A 15,494-nucleotide genomic window follows, 5' to 3' on the forward strand; every position below is an offset into this window, starting at 1 on the left:
TATGTCAGCCTTGACCGGACAATGAAATCAATTCCACAGGAAGGCTAAAACAACATATAATGAGATTAGCATATAATATAACAGAATATTGCAAGTCTGATTATACTGAGCCTTCTCCTCCTCCTCCTTCAGGGAATAAGAGAAGCCCTGTCCAAGCAGCTTCCTAACATTTTCTGGACTTAAAAATGATGTCCATCAAGGACATCTTCCTTAGTCTCTACACCTGGCACCACAATGGAGAAGGCACATTTCCTCTGTCCCCAAAGATGAAACTGTTCAATCAAGGGGACCCAGAACTTACCCATTTTGTTGGCTCTTAAAACTATAGGAGCTAGTCCTTCAGATAGATAACTTGGCCCTATGTCGTGAAGGGCTTTATAAATGATGGCCAACACTTTGAATAATATTGGCAATACTTGACCTTCAACCAACAGATGTCCTTACCCAGCGGTTACATAGAGATATTAACGGGAAGCTCTTCAGCTGCTAAAGAACCCTTTGCTGATTACAAGAGCAATAGTGGTGTGTACATTTTCCATCCAAGTGTTAGGGAATCTGCTATTCTTGTGCATCACAAATTTGCTTAAACACAAGGGACAAACAGGTAGCCTGTTTCATTAAAATCTATGCACAAATACGTTTCACAAACCTATTTGAGAACTGCTTTTCAAAAATTAAGGTGCTTCCATCTTAAGATGCACCATTTTGAGTTTAAGTTAAATTAAATATCCGAAATCTGACTGAATTGTAGTATTTATCATTTTGGGCCAGACTGCATTTTCTCCCTTTTGCTAAGATACAAGAGGAGCTGAGCTTCATCTATAATTTTTGTTCTTGATGTATTTATTTTCTCAGAAGTTCTCAATCTTGAGATGATGTGCAGTTTCAGAGAATTTGTCTTTCTCTTTTTTCTCTGACTCAAATCAATTGATTGTGGGGCTCACCTTAAACTGACAAGTCTTATAAAAGCAATAGTTATTACTGTTCTAAGTATGACTTGAGAAGGAGAACTTCACTTCTTGTGGCTTGTGAGATAGTATAGTACACTTAACTGCAGTGCCTAAATGATATAGTATTAAAAGAGGATGTCTTGGAGAATCCAGAACTTCAGGACAATTGAGGTAAGATAAATCAGGGGAAAGACGTATTTACTATTTGTGATTAAGAAAGTTTGTGCTCACACATTGACTTTTGGTATGGATATTATGGATGTCTAAATGTGCATAATTCATGTAAATCTATATATCTCAATAAATGGGAGATGGAGATTTTCTGTAGGCAAGGGATAAGGAAATTTTCACAGGCTTTGAAAATTAGCTCTAATTAGCTTTTTCCTTCAGTTCTTCACTGCAATGTATTATTATTTTAATCAGTAGGGCCAATATTTCATTCTCATGCATTGAAGTCTTTCCTGCTCTGGAAAAAGGCTTCTAGTAAATGAGGTGGTGAGTTTCCTTGTTTTATATCCAGTCTTGTTTTTGTACCAACAAAGTTGAGTAAAACAGAAAGGATATTGGGGGCATGTATGAATCATTTTGTTTTCAAAACTCTACTTTGTAATATTTGCTTTGTGTTTCAATGACTATAACTGTAAAAAAAAAGTACATTTTAATATTGAAAATTAGCACCAATCTAGTATCTGCAATGATAGAGTCACTGTATCTCCAGGGATCCCCGATTATGGTTTCTATTCTCCGCCCGGTGACCAACGGGCTCCATTATCGTATGCGGACTATGATTCCATGGGGCCTCGGGTGGCTCAGATGCTTCGTAGCGAGCACCCTGCTTCAGCGAGTAACTCCCCCCTCCACCACCTTCCCAGCCCGGATCAGTTTAAAAGCCCAGGTTTGTATGGAATTTCATTCCTTTGGGGAAGCAAACAATGCAATACAATTATGGTAACAGCATCTCTTATTTTTTGGCATACAGAAGAACGTTTGCATGGCTACCAAAGTTCATTCTTATGTATGTCTTGTTAGTTTCAGAATTTGGATGAACTTTCCTTAAATTCTGAATTGTGACATTTCTTTCAACAGTCGGTCCAAATGCGATAAACATCTGGGTAGAGGCATAATGCCTGACAGGGAAATGGTTGGCAAGATGCAGAGGGCCATTGCATGAGTGCATTTTATGTGGAGAGGATTTCCACTGCCATGCCCTTAGATAAGATGTGGCCTTCTTCCATGGAATTGGATCTGTAGTCTTGGAAGAATCAAATGGAAAATGCAAGAGGCCTTGACTTTTTTCAAGACCTGTTTTTGATCCCAGTGAAGTTGCTGCACTTTCTTTTTTAACTTCATAAAGATATTCCGTTGATTGTACTGGTATTTTATCTAAAAGACTTGCGTTTGGAAAGATTTATTAGCTTTCTTCAGGTTGCCTATAAAGAAATGGGGAATATAAATGATATAGATTGACGTGTGTGCGCGCACTTATTGAGATCAAACAACATCAGAAAAGAATGAGGAAGGTTCTCCAGAACTCTTACCACTGGCTGGATATTAAATCAAAGACAACAACAAAAGTTGATTTAAGTTTAGTTAGCTTTTGTTCTGAGAATTTTTGACTTTCTTTCCGCTTAGATAATTGGTTTTGAAATGTGTCAAATTATACCGTTCCTAGTCTCACCCAGAAAGATCCTCCATTGCCTTTATTTGTCTGTGGGACTTTTTCCTTTACTTATTCCAGTTTATATTTGGTGCACAGAAGCCCTCAAAATAAGCTGCTTCCATCATCTAACCACAGTTTTGTTTTGTTTTTCCAAAGAAAAAAGAAAATGAGGCTCTGAAACTAAAATGTTTGAAATAACCATAGTTTAAACTAACCACAGTTCCATATTCGGACAAATGATAAGCTATATCTATTTGAAAAAAGAAGTGGATGAATTACGAATGTAATCTTTGAGTGACAGGAGAGAGGAGGGGAAGATGACAGATATTTAAGGTTTCATGTCATAAAAGTAAAAGTTCATATATCATTTGGTCCAAGACTCGCCCAGTGCAGGAATATTCAGTATAGCATTCCTGACAGATGGCCATTCAGCCTCTCTTTCCAGCCTGTGTGGCAAAAGAGAGTCTACCACTTCCTAAACACAATCTGTTTTATTGTTGAACAGCTCTGTTAGGAAGATTGATCTCCAACTGAAATCTACTTTCTTGCCATTTACATCCATGGTTTCCTCTCCTGCCTTTTGGAACAATTCTGAACAAATTAGACCATTTTGCCCCATGTTCAGCATGACAGTCCTTTGCATAAGAGCAATACTTGACCCACAAATTGCACGCTCGAGTTAACTGTGAGTTAAAGGAATTCCACTTTAGAGCAGCCCTGCCATCTAATTCATTTGGAATTCTGAGTAGTGCTATCCAGATTTATTCAACTGTCCCTGCAATTGAGAGCTTGAGCTGAAACCGAGAGAGGAATGTTTATTCCCATATTGCAAGCTGGGTTGAAAAACTATTATTCAACAATCTGTTCATATATTTCCTTTGCTGATTGGTAAACTATGATGCTAGAGATCAGCTTGAACCAGCCCTGAAAAGTAACTCAGTGGTTATATAGCTGGCTGGTGTCTGGGATAAACTGCCCTCTGGGATTTCTTTCCAAGTTAAATCAAAACACATAATTGCATACAAAATTCTCATTGGCATACACAAATTCCATGCAGATTAATTGTAATTTTCCATATTCAAATGCTAAATAGTTAGGATTTTACACTTGGAAGAGGACTCAAATGAGAACAGGCATTCTTGTATTTTGATGCCAACTCTATTACCCATCAGTTCCAGTTGTACATATTTCGTTGCGTGGCCTAATTGTCTCCTGCTAGGCTTAAAATATTCATCCAGAACGAACCACTTAGAGGAGATCATTTTGACTCTGCACAACATGCTAAAACCAACATAAGGGCACATTAAAAAAAAAAATTCTGTTAACATCCTACGAACGTTCTTACCAAGCAGATTGCCTCATAGACTTATATATACCAAAGTCCGTTGCTGGATATAAAAGTGTTGGGGGGCGGTGGGGAGGGGGTGAGAATCACTTTGAAGATGGAAACCAGCGTTTCCCCACTTACTTTCTGAAGTCACATCAGAGTAATGATCCATGTAGTAAGGCAGATGGCCTAATGGATCCATAGCTGGAAATCCCTCCTTAGATTGCTGAAAAGAATTTATCTTTCGGTGGTGACCTTTCTGGCTCGTCATTGGATTTATTTGGAGGTAGGCTTGAAGTTAATATCCAAGTTCATCCCATTTGTTCTTTCAAAAAGCATCTGGGCTTCCTTGTTTTTTTTCCCCCCTTGAAAACATTTCGCTTCCCATCCAAGAAGCTTCGTCAGTTCAGAAGACCTCCAAGGTCCCTTCCTACTCTGTTATTCTGTTGTTCTTGGATGAGAAGTCCTAGTTCATCTTTGTGGATTAGGATTAAAACCTGGGTATTTACGGGACCGCCTTCTGCTACCAACAGCCTCCCACCGGCCAGTACGCTCCCATAGGGCGGGGCTCCTTGGGGTGCCGTCGGTCAGACAATGTCGACTGGCGACCCCCTGGGGGAGAGCCTTCTCAGTGGGGGCTCCTGCCCTCTGGAACGAGCTGCCCCCAAAGGTACGGAGGAACCCGGACTTGCGCACCTTCCGCCATGCCCTGAAGAATTTGTTATTCCAGCAAGCCGGGCTAGCCTAATTTTAACAGTTTTAAATTTTAAATTGGATTTTAATGGGATGTTTTCAATTATGAGCCAAAGTATTTAATCTGGTTTTAAATTGTTTTTAATTTTTATATGTTATGTATTTGATCTTGGCTGTTCACCGCCCTGAGTCCTTCGGGAGAAGGGCGGTATATAAACATAATAAATAAATAAATAAATAAAACAGAGCCTGTAGTACAGTGGACTAAAGCACTGTTATTAACAACTGCTGCTTGCAATTACTGCAAGTTCAAATCTCACCAGGCTCAAGGTTGACTCAGCCTTCCATCCTTTCAAAGGTAGGTGAAATGAGGACCCAGATTGTGGGGGCAATAAGCTGACTTTGTATAAATATACAAAAGTATGAAGGCTATTGCTTAATGCATTGTAAGCCGCCCTGAGTCTCCGGAGAAGGGCGGCATATAAATTAAAGCAAAAAAAAAAAACAAACCAGCAGCAGGTCATTGGGATGCCCAAAGGGGCTTTGATCAGGTCCATGACATGATTGAATAGAAACTCAGAAAGCCTAATTTGGTTCAAAATCATTTTAATTGCATTCCTTTGTATGGTCATTGGATAGTGTTCCTCCTGCAAGCTTTCCTTTATAATTCTGCCTGAAGAAACCACATGTAACCACTTGACCCACAAATTGCACACAAAATACCCATTCCAAAGTATTCTCAAATTTCCCCATATATTTACACTCTGTGGAAAGCCAGGTCTGAAGCTGAGAGAACTTTGGGAATCTCAAGAGGTAAATGCATCAAATTGAGAAGATCTAAAGGACTTGTTTGGAGCTAGTTTACATTTCAAATATTGCCAATGAAGCCTGTTAAATTTAGTTGCAAAAACTTTGCTGCTCAATTTGATCTTCAGAATTTCTCTCTTACATTATTTTATCAACAAGACTCACTCTAGCAGTGACAGAAATAATATTCAAAAGCTCTAGGTAGATAATCAGAATGTCTGGGAGGGAGGAAGTATGAACTTGAAAAGTGTATATGAAAATAATTGCATTCCTAATGAGATTTGGAAATTGTGCCCAGATGATGGCATTACAAAAAAAAAAAAAAAAACCCCACATAGAAGGTCACACAACGAACGATGGATATCAAATCTAGCAAGGAGAAAAAAGCAGGGAGAATTTAAATTAGGTGTCATGTTCCATAACAAGAGGCTTGTACAATCACTTGTCCTCTGCCCCATTTGTCAGATATGGAATGTATACTAAATTAAAAATGCTTAATTTCCAACAGCACATGATACCTTTTTGGGGGGGGTTGAACTCCATGAGCCCTCAAGGTTTCCATAATGATTTTTCTGTAGCCAAGCAACAAAAGAAAAATAGCGTCTGAAGAAAATAAGTGTTCTAGCTCTTTCCAATTTTGTTGCTCTCAAGATCTTGGACCACCATAGTGGTTAACGGCCAGACCAATACATTTGAGGAGGTTTACTTTTGAGAAGGTTGACCTAATCCAATCAGCAAAACACATGGCTAAATAACACAATATGGAATACTAGTTTAATTTTCTTAGTGCCTGTTTTGGAGATTTCATTTCCCACCCTTTTTTAAAATTCTGATTTTTTTTATAACTTGTCTTCCCTTCATCGAATCCTTTTATTTATGTATCTATGCATTTATTCATTTTGTCCCATTTTGTTTATAAGTAACTCAAGGTAGTGACTATACATATTTCTTTCTCTTTCTCTTATTTTTCCCACAATAACAACTCCATGAGGTGAGTTGGTCTAAGAGAAGAGTGACTAGCCGAAATTCTCTCAGCTGGCTTTCCGGCCTAAGGCAAGACTAGAATTCACTGTCTTCTGATTTCTAGGCCAGCACCTTAACTCTACACCAAACTGGTCCCCCCCCCAACCCCAGTCAGTATAAACCCACCAACATCATGCGGTGGTTTTCTGTAGCTGAGAGTCACGTGTGGTTTTGTACATTGAATTAGAAGGGGGTTGGTTTATCCTGTGAATAAAGTGATTGATTGTATCTTCTCTGTATTAAGCAGACAGAGAAACTGAGGTGATATGAAGAATAAGAGAATTGTGGAGGGTTATCATGCATGATGACCGATACATAACATAAACATGAAAAAAGGCACAGAAGTACAAGAGAGGGCAGCCTGATGATGCTGGAGAGCAAAAAGATAGAAAGTAGATTTTTGTGTTTGTTTTGGTGTAAAGGGTGGAATATATAGGCATGCAGTATATATTGATTGTTTATGGTACATGATGTTAATATCTATCATCAGGATAGGGTAGATAGAAAGTAGTTGAAAAGAATGTAGAGATGCTGGAATAGTCATTGTAAGGTCATCGTATGGTGTTATCGCATGTTACATTCCTGTTGTAAAGGTTATAGTTTGATTTATCTTTATCTTAGCTTTCTGTATCATTCCTCTGTGGGTATATAACCAGAGGTGGGTTTCAGCAGGTTCTGACCAGTTCTGGGGAACCGGTAGCAGAAATTTTGAGTAGTTCGGAGAACCAGTAGTACAAATTCTATTCTATTCTATTCTCCCCCATCTATTCTCTGCCTCCCAAGTCCTAGCTGATCGGGAGGAAATGAGGATTTTGCAGTGCGTTATTGCTTAACGCACTGTAAGCCGCCCTGAGTCTCCAGAGAAGGGCGGCATATAAATCAATTAAAAAAAAAAAAAACCTTCCCCTGGAGTGGGGACAGAATGGAGATTTTACAGTGTCCTTCTCCTGGAGTGGGGTGGGAATGGAGATTTATTTTTTTTTAATTTGATTTATATGCCGCCCTTCTCCGGAGACTCAGGGCGGCTTACAATGCGTTAAGCAATAGCCTTCATACTTTTGTATATTTATACAAAGTCAGCTTATTGCCCCCACAAACTGGGTCCTCATTTAACCTACCTTAGAAAGGATGGAAGGCTGAGTCAACCTTGAGCCTGGTAAGATTCGAACCTGCAGAAATTGCAGGCAGCTGTGTTAATAACAGGGTGCATTAAACCACTGTACTACCAAGGCTCCTTTTACAGTATCCTTCCCCTGGAGCAGGGACAGAATGGAGATTTTACAGTATCCTTCCCCTGGAGTGGGGAGGGAATGGAGATTTTACAATATCCTTCCCCTGCCACGCTCACAAAGCTATGCCATGCCCACCAAGTCACACCCACAGAACTGGTAGTAAAAAATTTTGAAACCCACCACTGTATATAACCCATAACCTTGCCTAGTTTGGGGCCTTTTGCATTCTTCTGGCTGGGAACCCAATCAACGCAGTAGTTGTACATCACAGAAAAATATACTTTTTCCATCTATGTCCAAACCTTTTGATTCCTTATTTGAAGTGGGGACATTTTTTTCCCCACAACATGGCAAATCATTATGTTTCCTAAAGGGGAAGATAAAAAAAACCCTGACTTTCATACTTTATTAGATTCCCACTGGAGACTCATTTTGGAGCTGCAAGTTGGCTTTGACAGGAAGGTTAGATCCACTGTCCAATAAACCTGAAGATTATAGTGGCTTTTAGCATTTTCTTCCTCCTCCCTCTGCAATCATCAACCTCTCTGACCCCAATTTATGAAGAGCCCAAAATAGTAATTCATCATTTTTGTTTGTGAATTTCTATTTTTACTTGTTTCAAAAGTATTGCTTTGCCCTATACTTCATAAAACTTCACGATGGTCAAATGGAATTGGCTTATTCTAGGGTTTTCTGGTGGCGGATATTATGTTTTCATCTCCAGCTGATTGGTGAGGAGATTCAGCGCAGCTGCCGGATTGCTCAGGATGGCAGACAGCTTGGAAGAAAAAATCACAAAGGCTGCCTGGTAGAAAAACTCATTTCTGGACTTAAAAATGACACCGTTTAGGAGGCTGTGCAAATGTGATCAGAACCCGAGTATACAGCTTAATTTCTTTTTAGGTTACCACTGATATGGTTTGTTCTTTTAGAAGTGTCGCAAGATTAGAAGCAAAATGAAAGAGAATTAAAACCTTGGTTGTGAGGGCACAGGAGTTTTTGGTGTGTATGTGCGTGCCTTTTGGAAAATAGTTTGGTCTTGCCTTGTTCCTACAGTTGAGGGATGGAGTGTCTAAGGAAGAACTAAAGTTCACAGTCTCTTTCTAACTCAGTGTATTTAGCTCTATGCCAAAGTGCTTCTCATAATGATGATGGCGGTGGTAGTGATTTGGTTCCTTTTCAGAAGTGTTTTGGCCCTAAGGCTGAGAGAAAGGGACTGGCCCAAAGTTTCCCAGCTGGTTTTGTGCCTAAGGCAGGGCTAGAATTCATGATCTTCTGATTTATTAGCCTGGTGCCTTTAAACACTACACACTAGCTGTTTCCTTAGCATAATCTATTTTTTCTGGTATTTGGCATATGTGATTCGCAGGCTAAAACACTGGAGTGGTAAAAATTTCACTTTGCTCTTTGTGGTTGTTTTCAGTGCACATTTTTGAGAAAAATGAGAGCAACAGTAGTATCAAGACCTATATAAGTCTATTTGAGTACAATAACAAATATTTCCAATACGGATGCATACTTTGTGTTCTCTTGACCTTGACCTGTTGAAAGATCAAGAGAAATAAGAGATGCAAAATCCATAAAAAGGTATTTTGGGCATATGCTTTCCTGAACAAAGCAACCAGAAGCCCTTTCTAAGTGGTTTACAGAGTCAGCATGTTGCCCCCAACAATCTGGGTCCTCATTTTACCCACTCTGGAAAGATGGAAAGCTGAGTCAACCTTGAGCCTGGTGAGATTTGAACTGTCAAATTGCAGGCAGTCGGCAGGCAGCTGAAGTAGCGTGCAGTACTGCACTCTAACCGCTGTACCACCATGGCTCAGAAGAAATGTCTCAAGGCAACAAGAAAAGCTTGATCAAGTGACAATATATTGAGAAGAGGGAGGTGAGAAATATGCAAGAGTTTGTATTGGGTCTCACCTTATTTCAGAGTTCTGCACCCATGTTCCTCGTACTGGAGCATATCTTTTGATTGTTTGAGATTTAGGTGACCACTGGGGAGAAAAAATGATGTTTGCTTATTTAGCAGTTACACCACACTGCTGCCTCCTGCTTTACTTGTAATCCAACAAGGACATCTAGAGCCTTTTAATGTTTATTACTTCCAAGCCAAATCTTCCTGTCCCGTGTCTATATCCTATCTTTTTCTTGCCCAAACGCAGAACTTTATGCATGATCTACCTTTCTACCTCTTCCGTTTTCATCCTATCCATGTCACCCCACTGCTCAACTACCATCTTCTTTCTCATTTCTTTCTCATTTAAACAATCAGCTACCTACATGGCCCCTTAAATTCTCTCACTCAAGTAATAAATAAAAATGTAGAAGAGCACATGGCCCAGTATAGGGCCTTACAGCATTCTTTTCTCTTTTCCTCCAAGCTGAAGTGGAAACATTTACTAAATGAGCACTTTTTAGTCATTTATAGTGTACCTAACTTAACAACAGCTTGAAGGAACTGGAAATGGCAAGTGACACCATGTGGAAGTGCCCTTCACAGAGTTAACTGAAGAGAGTTAAGTGTAGCCTTAAGGCAGACTTGGTGTTATTTAATACCAAACATAACTCACTTTTGTTAATTGACTGAGTCAATTAACCTGGTTTTCCATTCACATGCTATGGTAGCCTCATCCCCATGACTACATTAAACATGTCATGAGAACAGAAACATCGTATACTAATATGCATGTTGGAATCTTGATTCCTCTGCATTTGCAATGCTTTTAAAAAGCAATATTTTTCATGAACCTTTTTTTTTCCCACAGGAAAGCTAAGCAATTAATCATTTGATGGCTCAGATCACACTGGATATCTGGGGGTTTTCTGTCGCTTCTTAGCAGCATCTTTAGTAATACTTAAAGGAAATGTTATTTCCCAGTTATGGTATTCTCTGTCTCTCTCTACCCAGTATGTGTGCTAGGAAGAATTCTTATTAGGAAGACAAAATGCTAGAGAAAATGTTGGACACGATTCTTCCCCAAACATGGAAATAAATAAGGGGGGAAGGGTACATTAAGAGGTATCGCCAGGTACAGTGCTCCAACACTGTAGGTTTTAAGAGATTGGACAACCATTTGTCTGAAACGGTATATAGGGTTTCCTGCCTGAGCAGGGGGTTAGACTAGAAGACCTCCAAGGTCCCTTCCAACTCTGTAAGTCTTTTATTCAGATGGATTTGGTTGATATGATGCAATTCAAATGCATCCTAAGATAAAACATGTGGATTCATTCCTCGTTGGAAAAGCCAACACTCTTCCTCTGGATGAAAAAAATCAAGCAATGGCTTTTGGTTTAGTTTAAATCGGAAAGTTCTTTTTTTAAAAAAAACGTGCACACCCTGTACAATTTATATTCTCTGATGCCTCAATCTGATTTTAAGTACTTAAATTCTGTGAATCCTTTCCTTTTCACCTTCCCTCTTAGGGGCTTATTTAAGAGATTTGTTTTTAGTCCAAATCAGATTCCTACTCTCTCCTTTTAAAAAAAAAAAAATCACATTGCTTACTTTTGAGGCCCTTGTGGGATCCGGGCGGTTGTACTGTGAAAGTATGTCAGCCACATCCTCTTGTCTCCAAGGTGTTTGTTTCTAAACCATCTGGTGAGATTGGAGTATGAGATGCCAGCTGTGCTTCAGTTCCCTCAAATCCTTTCTCCCAAGATTTTATAACATGTAGGGCATGTAGAAAGAAGGTGAGAATTGGGACTTAAACCAGGGGTCTCCAACCTTGGCATCTTTAAGACTTGTGGACTTCAACTCCCAAAGCTGGCTGAGAAATTCTGAGAATTGAAGTCCACAAGTCTTAAAAGTTGCCAAGGTTGGAGATCCCTGCTTTAGACCACTGAGTCCAACCCTTTGCTCAGTGCAGGAATCCAGTTTAAAACATTCCCCAGAGACGGCCAGCCTGGGTTTGAACACAGATGTTGTGACGAAGCTCACTGTCCAGGAGTCCGGGGTGGTCATTGATTCCACTGTTGAGTTGCACTAACTGCTAGGAAGGTTGTTGGGTTTTGTTTTGTTTTTGTAATATTCAGCCAGCAGTTGCTTTTCTGTAGAGGTCTGTATTGGGGTGGGGTCATCTAGAAGGCACCACCCAAAATATTACCAATCCTCATTTTTCTTATCAAATGGTATGGCCCAGCCTGATTAAATAAGGGGGCATTCTCAAGACTTTGAGGCTATCTCTGGTCCTGGTCTTACGTAATTCCAAATCCTGCATTTTGAAGTGGAAGAAGAGGACTTGAGTATTCATTCATTCATTCATTCATTCATTCATTCATTCATTCATTCAAATAGTATACCTTCCATCTCTCTTATCGAGCAACTCTAGGCAGTTAAATGGCATCCTTTCCATATTTGAGGAGTGCTGTCCTATTCTCCATCACTCATCTTTTCTCCCTAATAAACATTCTCAGATCTTTTCATTTCCACTTTTTCTCTATTTGTCTGATCATCCTTGTTGATCCTCTTTAAATTAATACCTATGTATTGGATACAATTGGGGTGGAGTCAGACCAACACCAAGCTATTACATCCCATGATTTGAAAACTGTATTTCTGCTAAGGCAGCCTAAATTTTCACACACTTTTTCTGAAGCCCCAACACACTTCAAGATCATATTGTGTTTGCAATCCTCTCTATTCCAACATATTTTCCAACACATGCATTCCTTAATCTATGCCTATGTATTCAATTTCTGTTTTCTAAGTTAAGGATTTTGCACTTGACTATTTTCGTTCTGTTATTTTTCAGCCCATTTCCTTAACCCATCATAAATGTTTTAAATTTTATTTATAACTTCTAAGATATAGGCTATTTATTATTTTTTATAAATTCCTTTCACTTTTTTGTCCCCATCATTAATAAAAATATTGAAGGATGCAGGGCCCAACCTCATGATAGCCCACATCTCTCCCCTTGGATGAAGAACTGTAGATGAACACCCTTGGAGTGTGATTTTTGAGCCAGCTATATATCCATTTAATTGTCTACGATTCAGTTATCATGTAACTAGTCTGTAAATCACAATGGCACTTTGTTAAATATTTTACAGACATCAAGATATGTCTGGAACATCTCGAAATCTTTGCCTTCTTTTTTTGCATTTGAGTGTGACACGGCAATTCTGCACCCATGGCTAGTATAAGAAGTGATCCTTGGGCAGTGGGAAATTACTCTTGATTTACCATACTAAATAGTTTTGTTCAAATTTTCTAGTTCCTGAATGCACAAACAGTGTGTGATATGGGTATACTTAATAGCAGTGAAAGGAGGTTTTTCTCAATGCTTTCTAATGATTTTTCCAAAGTGTATTATAGGAATGTTTATAGGAAAAAGCTTAGGTATAAAGGTATGCAGTAATACACGGGGAGCTGATTTAGGCTTATCAAAGGATAGCAACAGCAATAGCACTTAGATTTATATACCGCTTCAGTGTTTTATAGCCCTCTCTAAGCAGTTTTACAGAGTCAGCATATTGCCCCCCAAAAATCTGGGTCCTCATTTTACCAACCTTGGAAGGATGGAAAGTTGAGTCAACCTTGAGCCGGTCAGGAATCGAACTGACAAATTGCGGGTAGTTGGCAGTCAGTAGAAGTAGCCTGAAGGACTGCATTTCTAACCACTCTGCTACCACAGCTCATACTTGGATAAGAAGTGGATAATTACCACTTATACTCTTATAGTCATCATCAGTATAAGAGAAATTGCTGCAGTTACCACTGTCCTTGCTTTGAAACAGCTGAAGTAAGTTCTTCATTTACTCCGTAACAAAGACATACAGGTAGTCCTCGATTTACATCCACAACTGGGATTGGAACGTCTATGGCTAGGTAATGCAATCATTAAGTAAGTTGCACCTGATTTTACTATACCTTTTTTTACCATGGTCATTAAGTGACTCACATGGTCGTTAAGCAAATTACAAGGTCATTAAAGGAATCCAAGTTCCTCCGTTAACTTTGCTTGTTGGAAGCCTCATGGGAAAGTTGTCATGACCATGGGGACGCTGTGACGGTTGTAAGTACAAGAACCAGTCAATGGCATTTTTTTTTTCAGCACTGTCGTAATTTCAGTCATTAAATGAACGGTTGTAAGTTGAAGACTAACTGTAATAGGTCACGCTTTTCCAAATCTGTGGCCTATCCAGGTCAACCGGGAGATTTTTTTTCCCCCTAGATTTTAAAGCATTGCTTTTGCTCTGGACTCCCCCCACCATCTCTAGACCCTTTCAAATCACCTTGCACTATGATAACAATCAGCATACCAATGAAGACTACACCTAAGCAATGATTTGTGTGTGGTAAGCTGGAAAATATTTTCCTGACCCTTGTGATGCCTAGCATACATATTATCAGCAGAAGTTAAACCCTGCTATTTTATGAAATGGCCCTGAAGTACGCCACATTATTTTATCCTCTCACTGAAAACATGCATAGTTGATTGGGGTGCTTCAAAACATAGTGGAGCATCCATAACGCATGACTGCAGTTGCATAAATGCATTTTTACTTCAAGTACATTTAAAAAACTCAGTTCAGCAAAGAGCAGACTAAACGAATACAAGGACTCATTTTGGCCATGTCCCTGATTCATGTGGACCCTATAATTGTGACTGCTTAGCTGGCTTATTCCCTTTGTTCATTTATTTATTTCTTAAAGGTGTCAGATCCCTTTTTCAAAGTCTTGGGCGAGACAGTTTCCATAGTTTTGTCCTTCAGGGTTCTCCTCAGTTTAGTTCAGAAACACCCAAAATTTCCTCTGCTTCAAACGCGCCTCCTTTTCACCCATAGGTAACAGTGGAGAAATTCTGGAAAAGACCATTTGTTAACCAAACAAAGGGGCACCCCGTCATATTTTGCCTCCTCTCAGGGTTGCTTTGTCCATTACAAGGGTTGTGTTTGAGAGCAGAAGAAAGCTAGTTCATGGATATTCTCAGTCATCCAGGTAATGGTTATCCCAAAGGTGCTTTTTCAAGAGGCAACTGGACTTCCAGAAAGTATCCAAACTATCATCTGGAAGTCGAATTGTGGCAACTGGACTTACGGTCTTCTTGGGGTTTTTTTTGGTTTTTTTTTTTAATTTGATTTATATGCCGCCCTTCTCTGGAGACTCAGGGCGGCTTACAGTGCGTTAAGCAATAGCCTTCATCCTTTTGTATATTTACACAAAGTCATCTTATTGCCCCCACAATCTGGGTCCTCATTTTACCTACCTTAGAAAGGATGGAAGGCTGAGTCAACCTCGAGCCTGGTGAGATTTGAACTTGCAGTAATTGCAGGCAGCTGGTGTTAATAACAGTCTGCTTTAGTCTGCTGCGCCACCAAGCTCCTTGTTTGAGATGTTTCGTTGTCCATCCAAGCAGCTTCTTCAGCCGGAACAAATTGTTTGGGGGGTATCTGAGTAGGCAGAGAATCGTTGGAATGTGCCAACTCTTACAATTCTTAGGGGTCTCCCCGCACTTCAGGATTTCTTCTCCAAAGTGTATGGTACTTGGAGACGTTTCTTAAATACCCCTAAGAATTTTAGGAAGTTGGCAGATTCCAACGACTCGCCGCCTACCAACTTCTTCAGACTGAAGAAGCTGCTTGGGTGAAGCTGCAGCGAAACGTCTCACATCCAACAAGACAATAAATCCAGTTGCCATGACTCGACTTCCAGGCAGTTCTACCTGGATGACTGAGAATCTTCATCGATTTATCCCTAAGCTGTAATTTTCCATCTTGTTACAGTAAATATTCATCTCCAAGCCCAATTTAAGTAAACGTTTTTACTTTGTGACATACAACAACTGACCAACTATTGA

The 15,494-nt window shown here is 39.6% G+C and overlaps 1 protein-coding gene and 1 long non-coding RNA gene across 15 annotated transcripts in view; one reads left to right on the forward strand and one right to left on the reverse strand.

Annotated features, from left to right (window-relative positions):
- MSI2 (musashi RNA binding protein 2) overlaps positions 1–15,494 on the forward strand; it is a 645,448-nt gene that overhangs the window by 613,103 nt on the left and 16,851 nt on the right. For 7 of the 14 annotated variants that reach the window (XM_034420731.3, XM_034420734.3, XM_034420732.3 and 4 more), the window contains one exon: positions 1,669–1,845. The exons of the other annotated variants lie outside the window; for them this stretch is intronic. In XM_034420731.3, coding sequence (XP_034276622.1) covers positions 1,669–1,845 — 177 coding nt within the window. The remainder of the gene's footprint in view (positions 1–1,668; positions 1,846–15,494) is intronic. 14 annotated transcript variants of the gene reach the window in all.
- Positions 1,894–15,074, reverse strand: LOC117667425 (uncharacterized). The gene is made up of 3 exons (XR_009622979.2): positions 14,904–15,074; positions 9,613–9,686; positions 1,894–2,380 (listed from the first exon to the last, which is right to left on the reverse strand). It is a non-coding gene; the product is annotated as an uncharacterized LOC117667425 (long non-coding RNA).

The sequence above is a fragment of the Pantherophis guttatus genome, chromosome 1 (assembly GCF_059756535.1).
Source record: "Pantherophis guttatus breed Tessera chromosome 1, ASM5975653v1, whole genome shotgun sequence".
In the NCBI taxonomy this organism is placed as follows: Eukaryota; Metazoa; Chordata; class Lepidosauria; order Squamata; family Colubridae; genus Pantherophis; species Pantherophis guttatus.